The sequence below is a fragment of the Peromyscus leucopus genome, chromosome 1 (genome assembly GCF_004664715.2).
Source record: "Peromyscus leucopus breed LL Stock chromosome 1, UCI_PerLeu_2.1, whole genome shotgun sequence".
NCBI lineage: Eukaryota > Metazoa > Chordata > Mammalia > Rodentia > Cricetidae > Peromyscus > Peromyscus leucopus.
The window spans coordinates 41,590,682-41,615,167 of NC_051063.1; the positions used below are offsets into that span (position 1 = coordinate 41,590,682).

Sequence of the window (24,486 nt, forward strand, 5' to 3'; positions counted from 1 at the left end):
GTCACACTCACTCACACACAGACTTCTGACAGATTATTCACTCACTCTTTCTCCCACTCCCTCCCTCACACATTCCTCATGAATCTTGCTCACTCTCTCTCAGCACACACACACACACACACACACACACACACACACACACACACACTTCACTCACATTCTGCAGCAGCTGTCACATAGCTCTAGAGGGTCATCTTTCACTACATCACTGCTGCCACTCCATAACCAAACCCTGGACAAGTATTAGTTACATTTTCAGGGCCCCACCTATTCTCACAACACAGATAAGACATGTAGCTTCTCTTAGGATAGTAATGTCACATTGCCCTATGCACTAAGCTCTAAGTTGGTGAGGAGTCTCAAACATTAAATTGTAGCATTAATCTTAGAGTGTCTTATTAATTAAAACTAACCCTGAACAAAGTATTGGGATGAACACTGGAAGACCAGAGAGAAAAAAACAAGCTACAGCTAACCTCACCTGGCCAGCTTCTCAGCTGATCTTGTTTCCTCAGACTGGAAGCCTCTGTGTCCTCATATCCAAATGACTCTCAGCTGAACTGTGCTGTTCAAAACCTAAAAACTTAAGCAGCCAAATGCTTTTAGTTCCAGGTCTTCACACCTTATATACCTTTCTGCTATCTGCCATCACTCCCTGGGATTAAAGACGGTGTCACCATGCCTGGCTGTTTCCAGTGTGGCTTTAGACTCAGAGATCCAGAGCACTTTCTGCTCTGGAATGCTAGAATTAAAGGTGTGAGTGCCAACATTTTCTAGTCTTTGTATCTAGTGGCTGTTCTGTCTCTGACCCCAGATAAGTTTATTAGGGTGTACAATATTTTGAGGAACACAATACCACAACATTAAGCCATTGGCTGAATCCTGTGTGGTCAGTGCACATGAAGAGAGGGAGACACTACAAGACTATGTCTTGATGTAAACAGCCTGGTCCTGATGTAGCAAAAACAACACTGAGAATTAACTTTTTGTAATTTCTGTAGGGGAAGCTTAGTCTATTTTGGACTTGTTCTAAGGTCTTGGACAATGATATAAGGCTGTCATGGATACAGAACACTGTTGCTTTCCTGTGTCAGTAAGGAAGAATACTCTGGTAATATTTCTCTTCATCAGAAGTATACAGCTTAGTAGAAATCCATAGCTAAATGTGTGTCCAGGGATGTAAAACACACTACCAAAGCACCATGGAAAGCATCCCACAGCTGTTCTTATTAGGGAGGCATGCCAGTGGTATCCAAGAAATTTACAGACAGAAAACAACCCGTTTCCACAGCCATTGAACCTACTGCTTTGCCCAGTGAGACTAGTCGTTAGAGACATACACATCTGGTGGATTGACTTGTCAAATACTAGTTGTCACCTGTCATATACAGCCGTGGCCCTCAGATAACGTGTCATGACATATTGTGAAGGTCACAGTATAACCCTCTAGATTTAATTCTCTCCACCACTAAGGATTCTGGTGACTGATCCCAGGAGGCAGACTTTATAAAAAGCATTTAAACTGTGTCACACACCTAACCACCACACAGACACATTCCTCCATCTTCTTCATAATTAAACTTCACTGGGAAAGTGGTCAAGGAGCCCCCATCTCCCGCTGGTGACAGCTGATTGAGGTTTAGGGATAAAACTCTCTGGTCAGGGAAACTTTCAGGAGAGTTTATCATTCTATCGAGGATATGGAGTTAGATATTTGAGACTCTTTCAGTGATATTTTTTTTTTTTTATATTTGGAAGAGTGAAGGATGAGCTATATTTGGGGACAGAGCAATGAATGGCCAGGCTAAGCAAGCAGACTATAGGGCTGTGAAAGTAGGTTACCAAGTGCACAAGACAACAGACTAAGGGACTTGACTTTGGTCTGGACCAATCTGAGCCCTACCTTATGCAGTTTCCTACACTGGTCTCAGCCTTTAGCATAGGATAGCATCAAGGCTGTGAATACAGCATTCTCTAGAGAGTCTATGCTTGGCTCTTGTTTATTCGGCTGTGACTGTAAGCAAGAGTCCTTAATAAACAGACACCTAGGGAGAAGGTAACAGAAAGCAAGACTCCATGACTGTAGGCTCTGGGAAATTGGCCTAGTTAATGAAGTGTAAACTCCTAAAGCCTCAGGGAGACTGAAAAGCTCTGCAGAGGGAAGAGGACTTGAATGATCACACCTGCAGTAGTTCCTAAGGACAGCCACACACCAAACCAGCTGGGATGTACCCCTTCCAGACTGTGGGAAATCTTACCTGCATATGGACACCTCCATCCTCAAAATTCCCATCTGCCATGCCATCAAACCCATGAGTGTGGTTCAGGTCCAAGGAGACAGTGCAGAAGTGCGGTTCTTTTGACTGAGGAACTATGATGCTTGTGGAGATGCCAGACTGGGTCTTTATCTCCACATCACCTCCAATCAAATCCTAATAGCATGACATGGTGCTAGGGATCTCTCTCTCTGGACAACTGTATGGAAATGACATGTCAGTCTGTTCCAGATTCCCTCTTCCTATTGGTTCATAGGACAGAGCAGAAGGCCCACACCTGTTTGGCCTTAGTTTCCCTGAGGAGAAACCTGCAGGCTTTAGTTTCACTTTCTCTTTCAGCTTCTTACTGTGACTATAAAAGCACACACACACACCACAGCTCACAGAGCTGTCTCCCAGCCCTTCTCTGAGAGTCCAGTTGGTGTGCAAGTCCACAAGACAGCAGAGTTAGAAGACAGGATTCTGAGGAGCCTGTCCTGGTGAGAACCCAGAGAACTGCTGCCACCTTCACAGCAACCATGGGGTAAGGATTTCCCTGCTCTGCAGTTTGAGTGAACCCAGGACTCAAACATTTGCTTGTGGCCAGGTCTGACTTTGTTCTGTCTTCTGCCTTCTCTTTCTACTACTGAAAAGGGAACAAGGATGCTAATTGCCCTGAGTGTCCAAGGACTCTGTTTAATGGGTGTGCTGTTGGCAGGGCCTGATTGGGTGACAGCAAGCTGGCTTTAGTTTCTAAGGCTGTCTCAAGCATGAAGTTGGAAACACCTGGGGAGACTTTAGCATGCTGATCTCACAGAGAAAGACAGTTACCAATGAGAACTTCGGGAATGGACAAGTTACCACTCTACCTACTTAGCCCTCAAAGAGAGCAGCTGCTTAGAGTGTCCTCCTTCCAATCCCCTCACACCACTCCTTCATTCTCCTTGGGATGTACCCATCAGATCCCACAAGGACCTATTGAGATGCTGTTCAAGGTTTCTCTGTGAATACATATAACATATATTCACTGCATATGCAATATATACTATATATATTCAAGAAATACTAGGCACCCAGTGGAGTCTTATTCATGTGAATGGCCCTGGGTTTTTATGTTTGAAATTGCCATTTGGATTAAAAGTGCCAGTCAGTGGAGTTGTTTGCACTGATTCTTTGCCACAGTGAGCATCTCTTGGCTTGGGGGATTATTCTTCTGTCTTATACATAGCATCATCTATCATATATGAATATGGAGGAGGCTGAGAGCTACTGGGGGATGATGAAATAGAATACAGAGTTCACAGTGGTAGAAAAATATGGAGCCGAAGTAAGTAGAGTGCAAAAGGCTGTAGGACCTGTCAGGTGATGGTCATTATAGAGTCAGTGACCCAGATGCTTAAGTATTTGGTTTGCAAAGGCTTTCCTGCAGAATGAGAAAGGAAGGAGATCTCCAACTTCACAGAGGATCCTGAGCAAACACAGAGCTGTAGAATCCTGGCTGCTTTCTGTCCAGGTTGCCCACACAAATGGCTTTTGCCTCTGTTCTGCTCAGCTTTTCTGCTTCAAGGACTTATGCACAAGTTCATGTGCCTCCTCATTGGGGCACAGGTCCTCAGCAGGATCCTTGTGAGCCTCCCAACTAGGCAGATCTTCCTGGACAGCTGGTGTTCAGATTTCAGGTGATTTTAGCTGCGCTGCCAATGCCTTTATTTCCCATAAGGTGTGGGCACAATCTCTAATTCACTGTGCACTGCTGTAGGCAGGGAAAGCAAAGAAAAGCAGGATTGAATCTGATGCCCCAGGTCATGATTAACCTGCCTATAGAAATCTCTCCATCATTTGTAAGTGCTCTGTAAAAGAAGGAATAACCACGCATTTGGTTATTTCAGAGAGACAGAGAGAAACAAGCAGAGATAGAGAGGACAGAAACTTCTTAAGCCTTTGATTCTTTCTATCCAGGCTCATCACATATTACAGGTAAAGACTTGAGTCTAGTCACAATTGGGAAACCAACCCTGGGACACTTTTGAAATATCCAAGTATTTGTGTCCAACATCAATGAACTGGAACAGGGTCCCATGATTAGTAACAGAAATAGAGACATTTCATTACAAAACAGAACTATGGAAAATGGGAAGGGACTAGTGAGCAGAGGAATAAGAGCACTGGGCTGTGGTGATATATTGTGACCCCCAATATATTGTGCATCTTAATAAACTTTTCTGGGTTCAGAGGACAGAACAGCCACTAGATAGACATAGAGGCCTGAAAATGGTGACACACATGCCTTTAATCCTAGTACTTGGGAGGCAGAGATTCATCTGGATCTCTGTGAGATCAAAGCCACAATGGAAACAGCCAGGCATGGTGACTCACGCCTTTAATCCCAGCAAGTGATGGCAGAAAGAAAAATGTATATGAGGCATGAGGACCAGGAACTAGAGCTGGTTAAGCTTTAAGGCTTTTGAACAGCAGTTGAGCTGAGATCTATTTGGATGAGTTCTCAGAGACTTCCAATCTGAGGAAACATGATCAGCTGAGGAATTGGCAAGGTGAGGTGGCTGTGGCTTGTTCTGTATCTCTGATCATTCAGGGTTCACCCCAATACCTGGCTCTGGTTTGTTTTTATTAATGAGAACTTTTAAGATTCTTGCTACACTGGGCCATGAGCTTCATTGCAGTCAGGAGTTTCCTATGTCCCGCGTGACCCACAGTCGGGACAATTCTCTCACCCACTGTCCTGCAGCCTTTTATAAAACAGTCACACAGAGGCTTAATATTATTAATAACTAACTGCTTGGCCATTAGCTCAGGCTTATTATTAACTAGATTTACATTTAAATTAACCCACAATTCTTATATATGTTTAGCCACTTGGTTTTTTTTTTTTTTTTTCTCAGCTTTTCTCTGTGAAGCAGTCCTGGCTGTCCTGCAACTGACCTGTAGACCAAGCTGGCCTCAAACTCACAGAAATCTGGCTGCCTCTGCCCCTGAGTTCAGTGATGAAGGCATGTGCCACCACTACCAGGCTTGATTGATTGTTTTAAAACTGATTTTAAATCTGATTCTGGGGTGTGTTCTGTTGGGCTATCCACGAACCTAAGCAAAATTCGTTTAGATATTTTCTAATGATTCTAACATGCAGTGAGGATTTAAATCTGCCAGCCCATTCCAATCACTCACTACTGAGCCAGGAATATTGCAGCTAGCAGAGGTGCCATGGCCTTTCACAAAAGGTCAGTCTCATGCAGTTGCTTTGGATAACAGATGGGTCTGAAAGCCTATGCTGACATATCCTTTCCTGAAGGTTTATTTTCCCATTCTCAGTGATCTCTTCTTTGTGCTTTCCACAAACATACACAACACACACACACACACACACACACACACACACACACACATAATCAAAAATACATGGTTGTAGGCACATGCACCCATATACAGTTAGCTAATTGTCTCTTCTCTTCCTAAAACTCTTTGGCCAGCATCATAAAATGTTCCGTTTATTACAGAGACAAAGGGGGAAGAGGTGAAATACCAGCCTGTGCTTGAACAGTACAGAACTGGCACCAATGTCACATTATATGAGTAGGGGAAGAATCCATTTGGTCCTCTGCTTACTATGGACTGTAGTGATTGGAAAAAGGAAACACTCCAATATATTTCCATGGAAGTATTGTGCTCAAACATGATTGGCTTTCACATGCATGTACACAGAGCGTTGTCTTTTACCCCAAACATGAGTCAATGATATTTTATAAGCTGACCTAGTTATTAGGAATGTTTCCCGACAAGCAGCATTCTACCCACTGTGGGATAATTCTGTGGAGCTAAAATGATAACAAGGATAATTAGTAGTAGAGTGTGAGCAGACAACACTCACTCTATGCAGTTAAGGATTGAAAAATGAAAACCTTCCTGTTCTTCTCTGTTTCACCTTTGTGAAGATATACATCACAGAACTGTTAAAGAAAGAATCGTTTTGGTATACTTATGGGCTCCGTCCTGTGGATCAAAGTTTGGTGACATCTCCTCAAAATGGAATCTAGTTTGGCTTATAAAATGAAGTCTCCTTTAACAATGGACAGTCTGAAAAACCTACAACATGGAGTAGCTTAGAGGAAATAGAACATGTCCTGAGCTCAACATATTTCTGAGAATCTGCCTGCAGGGCAGAGGCTGGAGTGACTCCCATGCACTTGAAGGTCAGTTCAAGGAGCTCTATGCAGGGCAGTTACAGGGCTGGTTCAGAGGGGCTGTATGTGGACTCTCTGCATTTCGCTCAGTTGTCCTGTAACTAGATGAGCAGACAGTTGTCACAGTCAGTTTCACACTCAGCTATGGCTCAAAGAGAGGCAAACTCAATGCAAAGAGAAGCCAATTTTGAGTAAAGACTCTTATTCACCTTGATCTTTTCAATCCCATGCTTTTAAAATGCATTGTTCTCATCCATTTCTGAGGTATGTGACAGGCTTGTGAATGTTTGTTATTGGGGGGGGGTATACCAATGTGTATCAATGACTGTGAGAGACCAGTATTGTGGGGATTTAACAACGCAACTCCATATACTTTTTTTTTCCTTTTATTTTATTTACAATACAATTTAGTTCTACATATCAGCCACGGGTTCCCCTGTTCTCCCCCCTCACACCCGCTTACCTTACCCCCAGCCCACTTCCTATTCCCACCTCCTCCAGGGCAAAGCCTCCCCCGAGGACTGCGATCAACCTGGTAGACTCAGTCCAGGCAGGTCCAGTCCCCTCCTCCCAGACTGAGCCAAGCGTCCCTGCATAAGCTCCAGGTTTCAAACAGCCAACTCATGCAATGACAACTACATATACTTAAAAGGAGGTTTATTTTTGGGTAACTCACATCCAAGTATAGGGGTTGTTTACAGGATCTGGGAGAGTTGAGGTATAGTCCAACAGGGTTCTCTTGATAACCACCTCAATCTCCTCACTTGTTCTCCTACTGTACTTGTATACGATGTACATATTGAAAGAACCCGTGTAAAGGAGAAAGCTGAGTTTTGCACTGACTGGGAAGCTTTCCATGAATCTATACTTTTTAGAGGTAAAGGAGGAAAATGTAATCCTGACCAAACTTCACATCATTCTAGTCATAGTCCTTTTCCTATTGCATGCACTACATGGTCCTCAAGTCAATAATGTTTAGGGAAGTTATACACTGAAAACTAGTCAAATGAAAAAGAAATGGATTTAAGTTAGACTAAGGTGAATTTTAATTCAGGACTAAGTGTGCCAAAGCTCACAGTCACACAAAGCTTCCAGGGAGTTAATGGATGTTTTATGTTCCATTCTTACAGTATACAAAACTGATGTTAATGCTCCACAGTAGGTGGTTTCCAAAAGATTTATTTTGGAATTATAATTGGGAACTTCACTGAAAGAAAGAAGACAAAGTTGGAGGAGTCATACAGATATTTATATTATGATTCATTACGGTAGCAAAATTATAGTTATGAAGTGGCAATGATAAATTTCAAGGTTGGCAGTCACCACAAGTTGCTTACCTGTACGAAAGGGCTACAGGATTAGGAAGGTTTAAAACCACTAGTAAAAATGTGACCTGGAAGAGAGTGGCTGTCAATTTTCGATAGTGCATTGTTCATAACATTCATGGATGGAGGCATGAGGTATGGGTGAGCAAGCCTGACCAATTGACTGATCCATGAGATGTCTAGATGCTGTCTGTTTCCATTAGCCTAAACTTATGGGCACAATGCTAGTGTGCTCAGCTATGGGTAAAACCTAAGAGGACAGCACACCTGTATTCTACTATTCTTGGCATGGCCAGGTGAAAAGTGAAGACAGCTGGTTTAAGCACTATAGCATTTCTGGTCTCTGGCAGAGACAGCTACCAACAGGACCAAGGGCCTTTTTGCCTTCTGAGCACAGATTGGTCTCCAAGCTGCTTGATTTTGGGTTACTACCCTGAAGCTAACTGACTAGATTCTATAGGAGGTTCTCTGAGACAGGAGTGATACATAGTTTGGAACTACTTGTATTGCTCCTTAGACAAACAAGAAAAAGTATGAAGTTGTATAAGCATCTTTAAAATAAAGGGATTCTTTGTAACCATAGGTGGGGAGAGCAAAGTTGACTTATTCTCCAGAAGCTCCACAGCTACATCATCCAAAGATAAAAGTTCTAGAGAAGGGTCATAACCCCAGAGTCACAAGGCAGAGAGCATGTCCATTAGTTCTGCATCAGCCCATGGAGAACAGCTGCTTGTTTGTGTCTGAGATGAAATAGGCAGACCCCCATGACTTCTCCTCCACAGTCAGTGTTTACCACACAGACAGGTCCTGTCTATGTCAGCTCAGGTGGCATAAACTTGTACACATAGTCATCAAAGACATAAGGAAAGGCGGAATAGAATTTTAGAGTTCCAAACCTCAGATAAGGACTCTGACATGTATGTTTGTATGCCTGTATCTGTTTGTCAATGTCCAGTCTTGACTGAAAGGATTGACTTACAACCTAAGATTGTAAGTACAGGTACATGTACATGCATGTACAAGAAGTCTCTGACAGTACAAATAAATGAAGATGAGAGATTGATTTAAAATAATCAAGAAATTCTAAATGAACAAAATTGTCAGTCTTTCAGGAAGTAAGCAAGAATGTGATAAAATGTGTTTACCTTGGAGTTAATTGTCAATTTTGGGGCCAATTCTCACATAACCAATCACCTGCTTCCTTCTCACAGAGAGAATGCTGGCAGTGATCTGGTCAAGGAGAATCTGATTCAGCTGAGATGTCACTTCACATGGCATCTGCTTTTGGAAGACATTGACATACCTGATTTGGAAATGAGGATCTCTGAGGAGCTTGAATTCCTAGACATCAAAAACACAGTGAGGATGCTCAACCTCAGGGCCTATGTGAAACACCTGAAAGGAGAGGATGAGGAAGCACTTCAGAGCTTGAAAGAAGCAGAAGCCATGATCCAGGAAGAGCATTTTGGCAAGAGAAGCTTGGTGACCTGGGGCAACTGTGCCTGGGTGCATTACTACATGGGCAGCTTGGCAAAAGCCCAGACCTACCTGGACAAGGTGGAAAACACATGCAAGGAATTGGGCAGTCCCGACCGCTATAGTATGGAGTGTTCCGACATGGTCTGTGATCATGGCTGGGCCTTGTTGAAGTGTGGAAGACAGAATTATGTAGGAGCCATGACCTGCTTTGAAATGGCTCTTTCAATGGAGCCTGAAAACCCCGAATACAACCTTGGCTATGCACTTGTAGCTTATCACATAGACTTTGAAGACGATAATATCCCTCTAGAATCCCTAAGGAAGGCTGTCAGGTTAAATCCAGAAGAACCAAATGTTAAAGTGTACCTTGCGCTGAAGCTTCAGGATATAGGATTAGCAGGTGAAGCAGAAACACACATTGAAGAAGCCCTCAGTAGCACATCCTGCCAACCCTACACATTTAGCTCTATAGCCAAGTATTACCGAAGGAAAGGCTGCATAGACAAGGCACTCCCTCTGCTACACAGGGCCTTGCAGGCGTCACCTGCCTCTGGCTACCTGCATTACCAACTAGGGCTCTGCTACCATAGACAAGTGATGCAACTGAGAACATCCACCGATAAGCCGGCCCAAAGGCAGGCGGCACAACAGGCCATTCTTGAATTTCAAGAGGCTGTGAAACTCAGGCCCAGATTTGAGATGGCTTATGTTTGCATGGCTGAAGTTCAGGCAGAAATCGGCCAACATGAAGAAGCAGAGGCAAATTTCCAGAAAGCCCAGAGCATGAAGGAACTGTACACGAATCTTGAGTGTCACAAAGAGCAGGATATTCATTTATGATATGGCCGTTACCAAGACTTTCATCGGAAATCAGAGGATGAGGCTATCAGCCAGTACTTAACAGGTCTTAGTCTGAATGAAGAAACTTTGTCTGGAGGAAACTACTCAAAGCTTTGGAGGAAGTGGCCACAAGACGAGTTCACCAGAATGTTCTGACTTGTGGAGAGCACTTGCTTGCTTGGGTTAGTCCACAAACTGAAAGGGGATAGGAAGGAAGCCTTGCAATTCTATGAGAGGGCTCTGAGGCTCACTGGGGAAATGAACCCTGAGTTCTGAATGCAGCTCACATCTGGGAAGTGAATGTACTCATAACTGAGGGTTTCCGGCCTCCTTCCCGGTTTCTTTCTCCATCCTCTTTTTCACCCCTCATTGTGATGTCTATAGGGAACTTGTACCCCACTGCACCTGCTCACTTACTGACCAGGACTGGCCCCTGCTGGTCTGCATTCCTTGAGCTGTAGGATCCTAGGACATCTTTTCCTTATGTCTGTGTCTTGGGAATGCAAGTCTTCCATCCTCTGCCTGCCAGTGTCCTGGACAAAGAGGTCTTCTCCTAGGAAGCTTTCACTGTAGGTCAGAAGATACTCTTAGTACAGTGCAGTGTCAGAGGAAACCAAGTGAGCAAAAGGGAGAGTTTGAAAGCTGAGAAGTCTCACCTTACTGCAGAATCATTCTTGGCTAATAAGAGTCTTAAGTTTGGGAAAAGCCAAGCAGGGGAAACTTGCCAGGACCTTACAGACAGAAGATGATACAAGGAGATTTGTGCAGGATTTCTGTGCTATTGATAGTGTGTTATATGTGATATTTTACCCTCAAATAAATTATATTCAGTAAAATTCCCTGAATCACAAAGTCTTCCAGTGTGATTTGTTGATAGAATGAAAAGGATATCCCTTCAGTGTCCTCAAGAGGGCTTGGGATAGCAGAATCAACTAACAGAAGTCTAGTTGCAGGCAGGAAAGAAAGTTGTGCACATGAACCCTGCAATGGGTTTGTATAAAGATGAAGGCTATATTTCATCCTCCACACCATGGGATAGTAAGGGTGACTGATGCTGCCTTGTTACCTGACAGCTGCTGTTTTTCATTGTGAATTATGATGCTCGGGATGGGTTTGGGTTCATTCACTTGATATTTGGGGAAATACCTCTGATATTTTTAATAGATGTTTCTTTGATAAGCCAAAATCATGTTTATTACATTCAAGCATAGGAAAACTCTCAGGATTCATAATACTGCTCCCTAGTAGTCTCAATGGATGCTGAAGAAGAACAACTGAGGAAACAAAAGGTGGGTTGGAGAGAGAATGATTGGGAGACAGCAGGAGGTCATGCAGTTTGATTCAGAAGCTGGGTTCTGGGAACTTGGCAGACTCTTCTCTTCCTGGAGAGCATTTTCACACTTGCCCAAGGACACACCTTTTCTAGGTGTTTCAAGGGATGATATGTGGGTCAGACACTGGATGTTTCACACACCTGGAGTGTCATATTATGTCTAAGTCTTGTTCCCTTCACTTACCTCCATGAGAATTGTATTCTGGAGGATCGTAACTAGAGAACATTAATGCTTAAAATTCTCCCTTGATTAAAATACCCTGTGGTTCCTAGATCCTGAGCTCAGCAAGCCCAGCATGCACCCAAGTGCTCTGTGTCTGCTGACCCACACTGCCCATGTTCAGGAACCCTTCCCCTTCCTCTGCATCTCCTCTCTCTTTGTTTCTGCTGTTTAGCTGTCCTTTCAGCCTTTTTGGGTTTTCGTTGGTCTTCCTTATCCCCTCTGAGTATAGTCTCCTTTTGTTATCCTAGTCTTCCCATTCACACTACTTGCATGGATGAAATTAAAGCAAGTTGAGGTGAGGCCTCCACAGCTGTGCAAGGAATAAGCATGGGTGACACAACACACACACACACACACACACACACACACATACACAGACAGAGAGACACAGAGAGAGATACAGAGAGACACACAGAGTGAGACAGAGACAGAGAGCAAGAGACAGCGAGAGAGAGAGAGAGAGAGAGAGAGAGAGAGAGAGAGAGAGAGAAAGGAGAGCCCACAAAATACATGTGAAAAACATTAAATTAATAGTTAAGGAAAATCACTGTGCATTATGTTTTTGAGCATCAAGCTACAACTAATACGGTCCCTATTATTAATTAAATGTAGATTGTGTGTGCTTAGTTACCACTACTGTTCCAAATGTTCTATAGTGACCTGTAGGTCAAATGTAGGACAAATGTCTACAAACCTGACTTTCTGTGGACTAACATTGAAAACTCCATAGCAAAGATGGAGAAGCAGGTAGTGGATGTCGATCAGTGGCCATAATGTGCCCATGCTTGTTATGGCCTTAGCAGGAAATCATCCTGGGATCACCACAGTCACTGCCATGCTTTCCTTCAACAATAATTTCCCAAAATGGCACAGCAATTACTCCAGTGCATGCTAATGTGACAGAAGGACCAGAACACTGAATTCAAGCTGTGGGTAGAGTGGGTAGTAACCTCTGGCTATTGGATTTGTTCCTAAAGTGATAGGCAGCCAGGCTACTAAGGCCTACTCTGTGCAGGCATAAGATAACAGATTTTTAAAGAACAGTGATGGCTTTGAACAAGTCATAGGTATTTTGTATGGAATGACTTCCCTAATGCTACATATATGTACCATGTCAGGAGACGTGTGTTAACATCTCTCTGCACCATAGAGTCAATAGAGCACACATAATTGCATTCTTTTCCCATGTCTTCTTGTGCATTAGGAAGACACTGGCCATCTTCTTCTCTAGAGAGTCACGAAGAACAATAGGTACAATGTAAAAATACTGCACCTGGGGCCCCTCACCATACCCTGAAAGATGGCCTGGAGCCTCAGCTGAGTCCCAGATCAACAGTCAAGCATTTTCAAATTGATAGAGGATGCCTAGGACCATTTAGTCCCTGGTTCAAACACAGGTATACCTCATAATCACCTGAGGATTCTGATATGTTTGTTTGATTGATTTTTTTTTCTCAGACGGTATTTCCCTGTGAAGCAGTCCTGGCTGTCCTGCAACTCACTCAGTAGAGCAGGCTGGCCTCAAACTCACAGAGATCTGCCTGCCTCTGCTCATTGAGTGCTGTGATCAAAGGCATGTGCCACCACCACCTGGCTTGATTGATTGTTTTAAAACTGATTTTAAATCTGATCCTGGGGTGTGTTCAGTTGGGCTATCCACAAGCCTAAGCAAAATTCATTTAGATGTTCTCTAATGATTGTAACATGTAGTGAGGATTTAAAGCTGCCAGGCCATTCTAATCACTCACTAATGAGCCAGGAATATTGTAGCTAGCAGAGTTAATGTGGCCTTTCACAAAAGGTCAGTCTCATGCAGTTGCTTTGGATAACTGGGATGGGTCTGATAGCCTATGCTGACATATCACTTCCTGAAGGTTTATTTTCTTCTTATTTTTTTTTTTTTTTTTTTTTTTTTTTTTTTTATTTTTTTTTTTTTTCATTTTTTTCCCAAGATAGGGTTTCTCTGTGTAGCTTTGCACCTTTGCAGGATCTCACGCTGTCAACCAGGCTGGCCTGCAATTCAAAAAGATCTGCCAGTCTCTGCCTCCTAAATTCGGGGTTTAAAAGCAGGTGCTGTAACCACCCGGAAAGGTTTCATTTTTTTCCATTTCTCATATATCTTTTCTGTGCATTACACACACACACACACACACACACACACACACACACACACACACACACGTAATAAAAAAATACATGGTTGTAGGCACATGCACCTACATACAGTTAGCTATTTGTTTCTTTTCAGCCTAAAACTGTTTGGCCAGTTTTAGGTTCCATTTATTACAGAGACAAAGAGGGAAGAGGTGAAATACTGGTCTGAGCCTGAGCATGAACTGCACAGAACCGGCACCAATGTCACATTATAGAAAGAGGGGAAGAATCCCTTTTGGTCCTCTGCTTGCCATGGACTGTAGTGACTTGGAAAATGAAACCCTCCAATATATTTCCATGGAAGTATTGTGCTCAAACATGACTGGCTTTCACATGAGGCTTTACACAGAGGGTTGTCTTTTACCCCAAACATGAGCCAATGATGTTTTAGAAGCTGAAACACACATGCCTTCTGATGATAACTTTCTCTTTTACTTCATCTTAAGAAATGATCTCTGACTCTTTCTGTCTCCACACTGCTACATATCTCCACAATACCGCACACAGCCACATGTCTATACATACATACATATTTCAGATGGCTACTAGTTATTGGGAATGTTTCCCAACAAGCCGCATTCTACCAACTGCGAGATAATTTTGTGGAGCTGAAATGATAACAAGGATAATTAGTAGGAGAGTGTGAGCAGACCTCATTACAACACTCACTCTATGCCGGTAAGGATTGAAAAATGAAAACCTTCCTGTTCTTCTGTGTTTCACCTTTTTGAAAATACAGCACAGAACTGTTAAAGAAAGAATCATTTTGGTACACTTATGGGCTCAGTCCAGTGGATCAAAGGTTGGTGACATCTCCTCAAAATGGAATCTAGTTTGGCTTATAAAATGAAGTCTCCTTTAACAATGGACAGCCTGAAAAACATACTACATGGAGTAGCTTAGAGGAAATAGAACATGTCCTGAGCTCAACATGCTTCTGAGAATCTCCTGTAGGGCAGAGGCTGGAGTGACTCCCATGCACTTGAAGGTCAGTTTAAGGAGCTCTATGCAGGGCAGTTACAGGGCTGGTTCAGAGGAGCTGTATGTGGACTCTCTGGATTTCACTCAGTTGTCCTGTAACTGGATGAGCAGACAGTTTTCACAGTCAGTTTCACACTCAGCTAAGGCTCTAAGAGAGACAAACTCAATGCATGGAGAAGCCAATTTTGAGTAAAGACCCTTATTCACCTTGGTCCTTTCAATCCTGTTTTTAAAATGTATGGTTCCCATCTGTTTCTGAGGTATGTGACAGGCTTGTGAATGTTTGTGATTGGGGGGGGGGACGACCATTATGTATCAATGACTGTGAGAGACCAGTATTGTTGGGATTTAACAAGGCAACTCAATGTAGTTAAAAGGAGGTTTATTTTGGAATAACTTACAGACACTAAAAGGGGTTGGTTACAGGATTGGGAGAGGTGAGGTGTAGTCCAACAGGATTCTCTGCAGAACTCTGACTTTCAGCATCCAGCATCACAAAGAAACAAAAGGGCTGGCCCATATAGATCTTCTGTGTTAAGGGCTCCCATCTCAGCCCCCACCCAGGGGCAGGTCATAGGTAGGAGTGGTAGTGACCAGAAGCCTCACTAGGGGTAGTGCTTCTAGGTCAAAGCAGAAACAGCTGCCCCTAAAGACCAGATTCCACAATCATGCAGCATAATAAAAGGAATGCCTCAGCCAGGCATTGGTGGTGCACATGCCTTTAATCCCAGCAGTCGAGAGGCAGAGGCAGGCAGATGTTTGTGAGTTCAAGGCAAGCCTGGTCTCCAGAGGGAGATCCAGGAAAGGCACAAAGATACACAGAGAAACCCTGTCTCGAAAAAAAAAAAAAAAAAAAAAAAGAATGTCTCACAGTAGTGAGGGATAGGAAACTTTTTCTATCTGAGGGTAAATAGGAATAAATTTTAATATATCTGACTGTTGAAATAAGGAAACACACGTACCTTCTGATGATAACTTTCTCTTTTACTTCATCTTAAGAAATGATCTCTGACCCTTTCTGTCTCCACACTGCTACATATCTCCACAATACCGCACACAGCCACATATCTTTACATACATACATATTTCACATGGCTACACATATCTCTTTTCATACATTTCTCTTCTACATCTCTTTTCTACACAGCTTCATCTTCCTTGTCCCCACACAGTTACAAATCTCCACACAGCCACAGCTGAACATCTCATTTACACAGCTCTCTCCCCTGACAGCCCTTTACACAGTTCCTAGGCACAGCTCCTCTACATAGCAGCAGCTCCTTCACACAGCTCTCTCTCACACTCACTCACACACAGACTTCTGACAGGTTATACACTCACTCTTTCTCCCACTCCCTCCCTCACACATTCCTCATGAATCTTCCTCACTCAGCACACACACACACACACACACACACACACACACACACACACACACTTCACTCACATTCTGCACCAGGTGTCACATAGCTGTACATTGCCATCTTTTGCTACATCGCTGCTGCTGCTGCTGTTCCACAACCAAACTTTGGACAAGTGTAAGTTACATTTTCAGGGCCCTACCCATTCTCACAAAACAAGATAAGTCACATATCTTCTCTTAGGATAGTAATGTCACATTGACCCATAAATGCAGCTCTAAGTTGGTGAGGTATCCCAGACATTAAACATTTGGCTGAACCCTGTGTGGTCATGGGACATGAAGAAATGGATCCACTGCAAGATTCTGTCTTGATGTAAACACCCTGGCTTTGATGTGGCAAAAACAACACTTGAATTTAGTCTTTGTGTATTCTCTCTAGGGGCAGATTAATCTGTTTTGGACTTGTTCTAAAGTCTTGGACAATGAGTTAGAGGCTGTCATGGATACAGAACACTGTTACTTTCCTGTGTCAGTAAGAAGAATACTCTGGTAATATTTTTGTTCATCAGAAGTATACAGCTTAAACACAAATTCACAGCTAAATGTGTGTCCAGAAATGTAAAACATACTACCAAAGCACCATGGAAAGCATGCCACAGCTGTACTTATTAGGGATGCATACCAGTGGTACCCGAGAAATTTACAGACAGAAAATGACCTGTTTCCACAGCCAGTGTACTCACGGTTTGCCCGGTGAGACTCCCCATTAGGGACTTACACATCTGCTGTGTCGACTTGTCAAACACTGGTTGTCACCTGTCATATACTGCCATGGCCCTCGGCAAATGTGTCATGACTTAATGTGAAGGTCACAGTATAACCCTCTAGATTTATTTCTCCCTACACCAAGCATTCTGGTGACTGAACTCAGGAGGCAGACTTTATAAAAAGCATTTAAACTGTGTCACACACCTAGCCACCACACAGACACATTCCTCCATCTTCTTCATAATTAAACTTCACTGGGAAAGTGGTCAAGGAGCCCCCATCTCCCGCTGGTGACAGCTGATTGAGGTTTAAGGATAAAACTCTCTGGTCAGGGAATATTCATGAGAGTTTATCATTCTATCAGGAGATGGAGTTAGATATTTGAGACCCTTTCAGTGATATTTATTTTTATATTTGGAAGAGTGAAGGATGAGCTATATTTGGGGACACAGCAATGAATGGCCGGGCTAAGCAAGCAGACTATAGGGCTGTGAAAGTAGGTTACCAAGTGCACAAGACAACAGACTAAGGGACTTGACCTTGGCCTGGGCCGATCTGAGCCACACCTTCTGCAGTTCCTACACTGGTCTCAGCCTTTAGCATAGGATAGCATCAAGGCTGTGAATACAGCATTCTCTAGAGATTCCATGCTTGGCTCTTGTTTATTCGGCTGTGACTGTTAGCAAGAGTCCTTAATAAACAGACACCTCAGGAGAAGGTAACAGAAAGCAAGACTCCATGACTGTAGGCTGTGGGAAATTGGCCTGGTTAATGAAGGGTAAACTCCTAAAGCCTCAGGGAGACTGGGAAGCTCTGCAGAGGGAAGAGGACTTGAATGATGACACCTACAGTAGTTCCTAAGGAGAGCCACACACCAAATTACCTGGGATGTACCCCTTCCAGACTGCAGGGGATCTCACCTGCAGATGAGACTTTCCATCCCCCAAATTCCCATTTGCCATGCCATCAAATCCATGAGTGTGGTTCAGGTCCAAGCAGACAGTGCAGAAGTGCAGTTCTTTTGACTGAGGAACAATGGTGCTTGTGGAGATGCCAGTCTGTGTCTTCATGTCCACATCACCTTCATTAATAACCTAACAATAGGTCCTGGTTCCATGGATCTCTCTCTCTCTCTCTCTTGATAATTGAATGGAACTGACATGTCACTCTGTTTCAGATTCCCTCTTCCCATTGGTTCAGAGGAGAGAGAGAAGGCCCACACCTGTTTGCCCTCAGTTTCCCTGAGGAGAAACCTGCAGGCTTTAGTTTCACTTTCTCTTTCAGCTTCCTACTGTGACTATAAAAGCACACACACACCACAGCTCACAGAGCTGTCTCCCAGCCCTTCTCTGAGAGTCCAGTTGTTGTGCAAGTCCACAAGACAGCAGAGTTAGAAGACAGGATTCTGAGGAGCCTGTCCTGGTGAGAACCCAGAGAACTGTTGCCACCTTCACAGCAACCATGGGGTAAGGATTTCCCTGCTCTGCAGTTTGAGTGAACCCAGGACACAAACATTTGCTTGTGTCCAGGTCTGACTGAGTCTGCTTCTGTTCCTTTGTTCTGTCTTCTGCCTTCTCTCTCTGCTACTGAAAAGGGAACAAGGATGCTAATTGCCCTGAGTGTCCAAGGACTCTGTTTATTGGGTGTGCTGTTGGTAGCGGCTGGATGGGTGACAGCAAGCTGGCTTTAGTTTTAAAGGCTGTCTCAAGCATGAAGTTGGAAACACCTGGGCAGACTTTAGCATGCTCATCTCACAGAGAGAGACAGTTACCAAGGAGAAGTTCAGCAATGGACAAGTTAACTCTCTACCAACTTAGAGCCCCCAAAGAGAGTCGCTGCTTAGAGGGTTCTCCTTCCCCTTCCCCTGACTCCACTTGATTGTCCATGGGATGGACCCAGCAGAGATAACACTTGAGATGCTGTTCACCGTTTCTGTGTGAATACATATAACATATATATTCACTGCATATGAAATATATACTATTTATATTCAAGAAATACTAGGCCCCCAGTGGAGTCTTATTCATGTGAATGGCCCTGGGTTTTTACGTTTGAAATTGCTATTCAGATTAAAAGTGCCAGTCAGTGGAGGTGTTTGTACTGAATCTTTGCTACAGTGAGCTTCTGTTGACTTGGAGGATTCTTCTTCTTTATTTATACATAAGACCATCTATCGAACATGAATATGGAGGCGGCTGAGAGTTGTTGGGGAATGGTGACATGGAATACAGAGTTCACAACAGTAGAATAATATGGAGCCAAGCTAAGTAGAGGGAAGAGGTCTGTAGGGCCTGTCAGGTGATGGTTATTATCATAGAGTCAGTGACCCAGGTGCTTAAGTATTTGGTTTGCAAAGGCTTTCCTGCAGAATGAAAAAGGATGCAGATATCCAACTTCACAGGGGATCCTGAGCATCCACAGGGCTGTGGGATCCTGACTGCTCTCTGTCCAGGTTGTCCACACAAATGTTGTTGCCCCTGTGCTGCTCAGCTTTCCTGCTTCAAGGACTTATGCACAAGTTCATGTGCCTCCCCCTCAGGACACAGGTCCTCAGCAGGATCCTTGTGAACTCCCAACTAGGCAGATCTTCCTGGACAGCTGGTGTTCAGATTTCAGGTGATTTTAGCTGCCCTGCCAATGCCTTTATTTCCCATAAGGTGTGGGCACAATCTCTAATTCACTGTGCACTGCTGTAGGCAGGGAAAGCAAAGAAAAGCAGGATTGAATCTGATGCCCCAGGTCATGATTAATCTGCCTATAGAAATCTCTCCATCATTTCTAAGTGCTCTGTAAAAGAAGGAATAACCATGCATTTGGTTATTTCAGAGAGAGAAAGAGACAGAGAGAAAAAGGAAGAGACTGAGACTGAGAAGACAGAAACTTCTTATGCTTTTGTTTCTTTCTAGTCTGGCTCATTAAATATTACAGGTAAAGACCCGAGTCTAGTCACAATAGGGAAACATTCCCCGGGGCACTTTTGAAATAACCAAGTATTTGTATCCAACATCAATGAACTGGATCAGTGCCACATGATTAGAAACAGAGATAGAGACATTTCATTACAAAACAGCACTCTGGAAAATGAGAAGGGACTAGTGAGCAGAGGGATAAGAGCACTGGGCTGTGGTGATATATTGTGACCCCCAATATATTGTGCATCCTAATAAACTTATCTGGGGTCAGAGGACATAACAGCCACAAGATACACATAGAGGCCAGAATATGATGGTACACATGCCTTTAATCCTATCACTTTTGAGGCAGAGATTTATCCAGATCTCTGTGAGTTCAAAGCCACACTGGAAACAGCCAGGCATGGTGACTCATGCCTTTAATACCAGGAAGTGATGGCAGAAAGAAGAAAGGTATATAAAACATGAGGACCAGGAGCTAGAGCTGGTTAAGCTTTTAGGCTTTTGAAAAGCAGTTCAGCTGAGATCTATTTGGACGAGTACTCAAGGCTTCCAGTCTGAGGAAATAAAATCAGCCGAGGATTTGGCAAGGTGAGGTGGCTGTGGCTTTTTCTGTTTCTCTGATCATTCAGGGTTCACCCCAATACCTAGCTTTAGGTTTGTTTTTATTAATAAGCACTAGAGTAGCTCTAACTTGAGGACACAAGGACAGGTCTCCTTCTAGGGCTAGATTTTCTTCAATACACTAGTAGATAATAGTTTTTTTCTATGGTGGGCCATTCTTTATAATGAACCATGTGAATGCTACCCTGCCCCATTAATACAAGTTATTATTCTATTATTTTGTATTTTTTTGAATAATTTTAGGTTTTCTGTGTTCATTGTTTATGCACAACTTTTATGCATCCCTTGGGCAAAATGGACCCTTCTCCAACTTCCTCTCACCTTCTCTGTTGCAGTGACTGATTTCTACACATTCAACAACCTTTTGTGTGTCATTTCACACCTACATTACCATTCTTCAATGACTGATTACAGTGATAGAGACAGAGTTTCCAGTTGCCAACGGCTAAAAAAATGTGTGAAGACTAAGGCTAGAGGTGTGCCTGTCCAGGGTAGCAGGAACTGGAGGCAGTGGTGATGAAGGAGGCTACATCAGCGGATGAATGTCAGTTCCAGTGCTTAGATCATTAAGGGGAAGAATGACAGTTGTCCATGTGTCATTGCAACCACCTCAGTTTCCTCACTTGTTCTCCTACTGTACTTGTATAAGATGTACATAGTGAAAAACCCGATGAAGGAGAAAGCTGAGTTTTGCACTGACTGGGAAGCTTTTCATGAATCTATACTCTTTAGAGGTAAAGGTGGAAAACACTATGCTGACCAAACATCACATCATTTCAGTCATGGTCCTTTTCCTGTTCCATGCACTACATGGTCCTCTAGTCAATAATGTTTAGGGGAGTTCTGCATTGAAAACTTGTCAAATGAAAAGGAAACGATTTGAGTTGGACAGAAGGTTTCTAGACTAAGGTGAATTTTAATTCAGGACTCAGTGTGCCAAAGCTCACAGTCACACAAAGCTTCCATGGAGTCAATGGTGGTTTTATGTTCCATTCTTACAGTACAGGAAACTGATGTTAATGCTCCACAGTAGGTGGTTTCTGAAAGGTTTATTGTGGGAATATAACTTATTCTTTGTAACCATAGGAGGGGAGAGCTAAGTTGACTTACTCTCCAGAAGTTCCCCAGATACATCATCCAAAGATAAAAGTCCTGCAGAAGAGTCATATCCCCAGTGTCACAAGGCAGAGAGCATGTCCATTTGTTCTGAATCAGCCTATGGATAACAGTTCCTTGTTTGTGTCTGAGATGAAATAGGCAGACCCCCAGTGACTTCTCCTCCACAGTCAGGTTTACCACACAGACAGGTCCTGTCTATGTCAGCTCTGGTGGCATAAACTTGTACATATAGTCCTCAAAACATAAGGAAAAGGGGAATAGAATTTTAGAGTTCCAAGCCTCAGGTAAGGACACTGACATGTATGTTTTTGTGCCTGTATCTGTTTGTCAATGTCCAATATTGACTGAAAGGATTAACATACAACCTGAGATTGTAAGTACAGGTACATGAACATGCATGTACAAGAGGTCTCTGGCAGTACAAATAAATGAAGATGAGAAATTGATTCAATAATAAATCAAGAAATTCTATAGAAAAAAATGGTCAGACTTTCGGGACATAAGAAAGGATGTTGTGAAATGTGTTTAGGTTTGAGTTAATTGGCATTTTTTGGGCCATATAACAAATCACCTGCTTCCTTCTCACAGAGAGAATGCTGAAGGTGATCAGGTCAAGGAGAAATTGATTGAACTGAATTGTCACTTCACATGGGTGCTGTTTTTCGAAGACCTTGACATACCTGATTTGGAAATGAGGATCTCTGAGAACCTTGAGTTCCTAGACATCAAAAACCAAGTAGGGATGCTCAACCTCAGGGCCTATGTGAGACACCTGAAAGGCCAGCACGAGGAAGCCCTGCAGAGCTTGAAAGAAGCAGAAGCCTTGATCCAGGGAGAGCAGGTGGGCAAGAGAAGCCTGCTGACCTGGAGCAACTGTGCCTGGGTACATTACCACATGGGCAGGTTGGCAGAAACCCAGACCTACCTGGACAAAGTAGAGAACACATGCAAGGAATTGGGCAGTCCCTTCCGCTATAGTATGGAGTGTGCCGAGATGGAATATGAGAAAGGCTGGGCCTTGCTGAAGTGTGGAAGACAGGATTATCATCGAGCTTTCGCCTGCTTTCATATGGCTCTGAGAGTGGATCCTGAAAACCCTGAATACAACCTTGGCAATGCAGTTGCAGCCTATCACATAGACTTTGATGACAAGAATATCTCTCTAGAACCCCTAAGAAAGGCTCTAAGGTTAAATCCAGAAGAACCAAATGTTAAAGTGTACCTTGCACTGAAGCTTCAGGATATAGGATTAGCAGCTGAAGCAGAAACACACATTGAAGAAGCCCTCAGTAGCACATCCTGCCAACCCTACACATTTAGCTCTATAGCCAAGTATTACCGAAGGAAAGGCTGCATAGACAAGGCTCTCCCTCTGCTACACAGGGCCTTGCAGGAGTCACCTGCCTCTGGCTACCTGCATTACCAACTAGGGCTCTGCTACCATAGACAAGTGATGCAACTGAGGACATCCACCGATAAGCCGGCCCAAAGGCAGGCGGCACAACAGGCCATTCTTGAATTTCAAGAGGCTGTGAAACTCAGGCCCAGATTTGAGATGGCTTATGTTTGCATGGCTGAAGTTCAGGCAGAAATCGGCCAACATGAAGAAGCAGAGGCAAATTTCCAGAAAGCCCAGAGCATGAAGGAACTGTACACGAATCTTGAGTGTCACAAAGAGCAGGATATTCATTTATGATATGGCCGTTACCAAGACTTTCATCGGAAATCAGAGGATGAGGCTATCAGCCAGTACTTAACAGGTCTTAGTCTGAATGAAGAAAACTTTGTCTGGAGGAAACTACTCAAAGCTTTGGAGGAAGTGGCCACAAGACGAGTTCACCAGAATGTTCTGACTTGTGGAGAGCACTTGCTTGCTTGGGTTAGTCCACAAACTGAAAGGGGATAGGAAGGAAGCCTTGCAATTCTATGAGAGGGCTCTGAGGCTCACTGGGGAAATGAACCCTGAGTTCTGAATGCAGCTCACATCTGGGAAGTGAATGTACTCATAACTGAGAGTTCCCGGCCTCCTTCCCGGTTTCTTTCTCCATCCTTTTTCACCCCTCATTGTGATGTCTATAGGGAACTTGTACCCCACTGCACCTGCTCACTTACTGACCAGGACTGGCCCCTGCTGGTCTGCATTCCCTTGAGCTGTAGGATCCTAGGACATCTTTTCCTTATGTCTGTGTCTTGGGAATGCAAGTCTTCCATCCTCTGCCTGCCAGTGTCCTGGACAAAGAGGTCTTCTCCTAGGAAGCTTTTACTGTAGGTCAGAAGATACTCTTAGTACAGTGCAGTGTCAGAGGAAACCAAGTGAGCAAAAGGGAGAGTTTGAAAGCTGAGAAGTCTCACCTTACTGCAGAATCATTCTTGGCTAATAAGAGTCTTAAGTTTGGGAAAAGCCAAGCAGGGGAAACTTGCCAGGACCTTACAGACAGAAGATGATACAAGGAGATTTGTGCAGGATTTCTGTGCTATTGATAGTGTGTTATATGTGATATTTTACCCTCAAATAAATTATATTCAGTAAAATTCCCTGAATCACAAAGTCTTCCAGTGTGATTTGTTGATAGAATGAAAAGGATATCCCTTCAGTGTCCTCAAGAGGACTTGGGATAGCAGAATCAACTAACAGAAGTCTAGTTGCAGGCAGGAAAGAAAGTTGTGCACATGAACCCTGCAATGGGTTTGTATAAAGATGAAGGCTATATTTCATCCTCCACACCATGGGATAGTAAGGGTGACTGATGCTGCCTTGTTACCTGACAGCTGCTGTTTTTCATTGTGAATTATGATGCTCGGGATGGGTTTGGGTTCATTCACTTGATATTTGGGGAAATACCTCTGATATTTTTAATAGATGTTTCTTTGATAAGCCAAAATCATGTTTATTACATTCAAGCATAGGAAAACT

The 24,486-nt window shown here is 43.4% G+C and overlaps 2 protein-coding genes across 2 annotated transcripts; both read left to right on the forward strand.

Annotated features, from left to right (window-relative positions):
* Positions 1-2,626: 2,626 nt before the first annotated feature.
* Positions 2,627-10,523, forward strand: LOC114684565 (interferon-induced protein with tetratricopeptide repeats 1-like). Its single transcript, XM_028859097.1, has 2 exons — positions 2,627-2,799; positions 8,988-10,523. The coding sequence occupies exons 1-2, from the start codon at positions 2,795-2,797 to the stop codon at positions 10,093-10,095; spliced, it is 1,113 nt and encodes a 370-aa protein (XP_028714930.1). The 5' UTR covers positions 2,627-2,794; the 3' UTR covers positions 10,096-10,523.
* Positions 10,524-18,196: 7,673 nt separating this feature from the next.
* On the forward strand, positions 18,197-24,113 carry LOC114684570 (interferon-induced protein with tetratricopeptide repeats 1-like). The gene is made up of 2 exons (XM_028859104.2): positions 18,197-18,383; positions 22,161-24,113. The coding sequence occupies exons 1-2, from the start codon at positions 18,379-18,381 to the stop codon at positions 23,266-23,268; spliced, it is 1,113 nt and encodes a 370-aa protein (XP_028714937.1). The 5' UTR covers positions 18,197-18,378; the 3' UTR covers positions 23,269-24,113.
* Positions 24,114-24,486: the final 373 nt, after the last annotated feature.